The 2,642-nt window shown below is 41.7% G+C and overlaps 1 protein-coding gene across 1 annotated transcript; it reads right to left on the bottom strand.

Moving 5' to 3' along the window:
- Positions 1 to 1,935: 1,935 nt before the first annotated feature.
- LOC130949242 (protein FAR-RED ELONGATED HYPOCOTYL 3-like) lies at positions 1,936 to 2,403 on the bottom strand. The gene has a single exon (XM_057878017.1). It carries the CDS (start codon positions 2,401 to 2,403, stop codon positions 1,936 to 1,938), a length of 468 nt encoding a protein of 155 aa, XP_057734000.1.
- Between the last annotated feature and the right edge of the window lie 239 nt (positions 2,404 to 2,642).

Here is a 2,642-nt window from a genome sequence, read left to right as displayed (position 1 = left end):
GTTCAAGAATCATCATACTTAACTAGGAGAATCAATAACACTATCTGGATTCTGAGTTCCTAAAGAAGCCAATCATTCTGAATTTCAAAGGATAGAGTGAGATGCCAAAACTGTTCAGAGGCAAAAAGCTAAAAGCCCCGCTCATCTAATTAATACTGATCTTCATAGATGTTTTTGGAATTCATTGCATATTCTCTTCTTTTTTATCTTATTTGATTTTTAGTTGCTTGGGGACAAGCAACAATTTAAGTTTGGTGTTGTGATGAGCGGATAATTTGTACGCTTTTTGGCATTGTTTTTAGTATGTTTTTAGTAGTTTGAGTTGAGTTTTTAGTATATTTTTATTAGTTTTTAGTTAAAATTTACTTTTCTGGACTTTACTATGAGTTTGTGTGTTTTTCTGTGATTTCAGGTATTTTCTGGCTGAAATTGAGGGACCTGAGCAAAAATCTGATCCAGAGACTGAAAAGGACTGCAGATGCTGTTGGATTCTGACCTCCCTGCACTCGAAGTGGATTTTCTGGAGCTACAGAAGCCCAATTGGCGCGCTCTCAACGGCGTTGGAAAGTAGACATCCTGGGCTTTTCAGCAATATATGATAGTCCATACTTTGCCCAAGATTTGATGGCCCAAACCGGCGTTCAAATTCACCTTCAGAATTCCCAGCGTTAAACGCCGGAACTGGCACCTAAATGGGAGTTAAACGCCCAAACTGGCATAAAAGCTGGCGTTTAACTCCAAGAAGAGTCTCTACACGAAAATGCTTCATTGCTCAGCCCAAGCACACACCAAGTGGGCCCGGAAGTGGATTCTTATGTCATTTACTCATCTCTGTACACCCTAGGCTACTAGTTTTCTATATATAGGACCTTTTACTATTGTATTTTAATCTTCTGATCTTTGGAATCTTTTGTTCTTTAGATCTTTTGATCACTTTGGGAGGCTGGCCATTCGGCCATGCCTAGACCTTGTTCTTATGTATTTTCAACGGTGGAGTTTCTACACACCATAGATTAAGGTGTGGAGCTCTGCTGTACCTCGAGTATTAATGCAATTACTATTGTTCTTCTATTCAATTCCGCTTGTTCTTTGTCCAAGATATCACTTGTTCTTCAACTTGATGAATGTGATGATCTGTGACACTCATCATCATTCTCACTCATGAACAAAGTGACTGACAACCACTCTTGTTCTACAAGCATATGAGGCTCTAGTGAATATCTCTTGGATTCCTGATACACGATGCATGGTTGATCGCCTGACAACCGAGTGCTCGCCTGACAAATGAGCCAGCCATTCCGTGATATCAGAGTCTTCGTGGTATAGGCAAGAACTGATGGCGGCATTCAAGAGAATCCGGAAGGTCTAACCTTGTCTGTGGTATTTTGAGTAGGATTCAATGATTGAATGACTGTGACGTGCTTCAAACTCCTGAAGGCGGGGCGTTAGTGACAGACGCAAAAGAATCACTGGATTCTATTCCGGCCTGATTGAGAACCGACAGATGGATAGCCGTGCCGTGACAGGGTGCGTTGAACATTTCCAATGAGAGGATGGGAGGTAGCCACTGACAACGGTGAAACCCTTGCATAAGCTTGCCATGGAAAGGAGTAAGAAGGATTGGATGAAGACAGTAGGAAAGCAGAGAGACGGAAGGGACAGCATCTTCATACGCTTATCTGAAGCTCTCACCAATGATATACATAAGTATCTCTATCTTTATCTTTATGTTTTATTCATCATCTATACCCATTTGAGTCTGCCTGACTGAGATTTACAAGGTGACCATAGCTTGCTTCATACCAACAATCTCCGTGGGATCGACCCTTACTCGCGTAAGGTTTATTACTTGGACGACCCAGTGCACTTGCTGGTTAGTTGTGCGGAGTTGTGTAGAGATCACGATTTCGCGCACCACCCAGCAAAGAACTTGACCTATATATATATCCTTGACCACATATGTTTCTTCTCATACATATCCTTGACCCATGAAGTTTGTTGAAATCCAAATTCTTCAACTGCATCATTCCATATATCTTCAAAGTCATCGAACTCCGAATCCCCCATTAAACAAAGACGAAACTTGGTCAAAAACCGTGGAATACCTGCTCGAGCGGTCGCATTGCGTAGCAAGTGCCAACTGTACAACCTATGATGCGCTTCTGGAAATACATCTTTGATTGCACTCTTCGTGGATTGATCACCGTCGGTAATAACAGACTTAGGAGCCTTTCCTTTCTTGGCCTCTAGAAATGTCCGAGGCAACCACATATAGCTTTCCTCCCCTTCCTTCAAGAAAATTGTGCATCCAAACATAACAGTGCGCAAGTGGTGATCCACTCCAGAGAATATCACAAGGGGACATTTGTACTTATTCCTCCCATACGTCGCATCAAGCCCCATAACATCTTCGAAAACACTGAAATCATACTGACTTGTGCCATCACACCAAAATATATTATGTAGCCTCCGCTGTTCATCCAACGAATACTTTCAAAACATACAGGGGTCATGACTCTTCAACATTTGTAAATACTTTAGTGCATTATCTATGTCGCTGGCTCTAGCTCTTCTTTGCTTCTCAATTGCATTATAGATGTCTTTCACCTCAAACCCAACCATCATAAATCCACCACTTTGGT

The sequence above is a fragment of the Arachis stenosperma genome, chromosome 9, assembly GCF_014773155.1.
Source record: "Arachis stenosperma cultivar V10309 chromosome 9, arast.V10309.gnm1.PFL2, whole genome shotgun sequence".
Classification (NCBI taxonomy): domain Eukaryota; kingdom Viridiplantae; phylum Streptophyta; class Magnoliopsida; order Fabales; family Fabaceae; genus Arachis; species Arachis stenosperma.
Note: the sequence above shows the minus strand (reverse complement) of the source record. Positions and strands in the feature narration are given on the sequence as shown.

Coding starts and splice junctions, on each gene's coding strand:
- LOC130949242 (XM_057878017.1), bottom strand. CDS start 2,403: ATGGGGCTTGATGCGACGTATGGGAGGAATAAGTACAAATGTCCCCTT.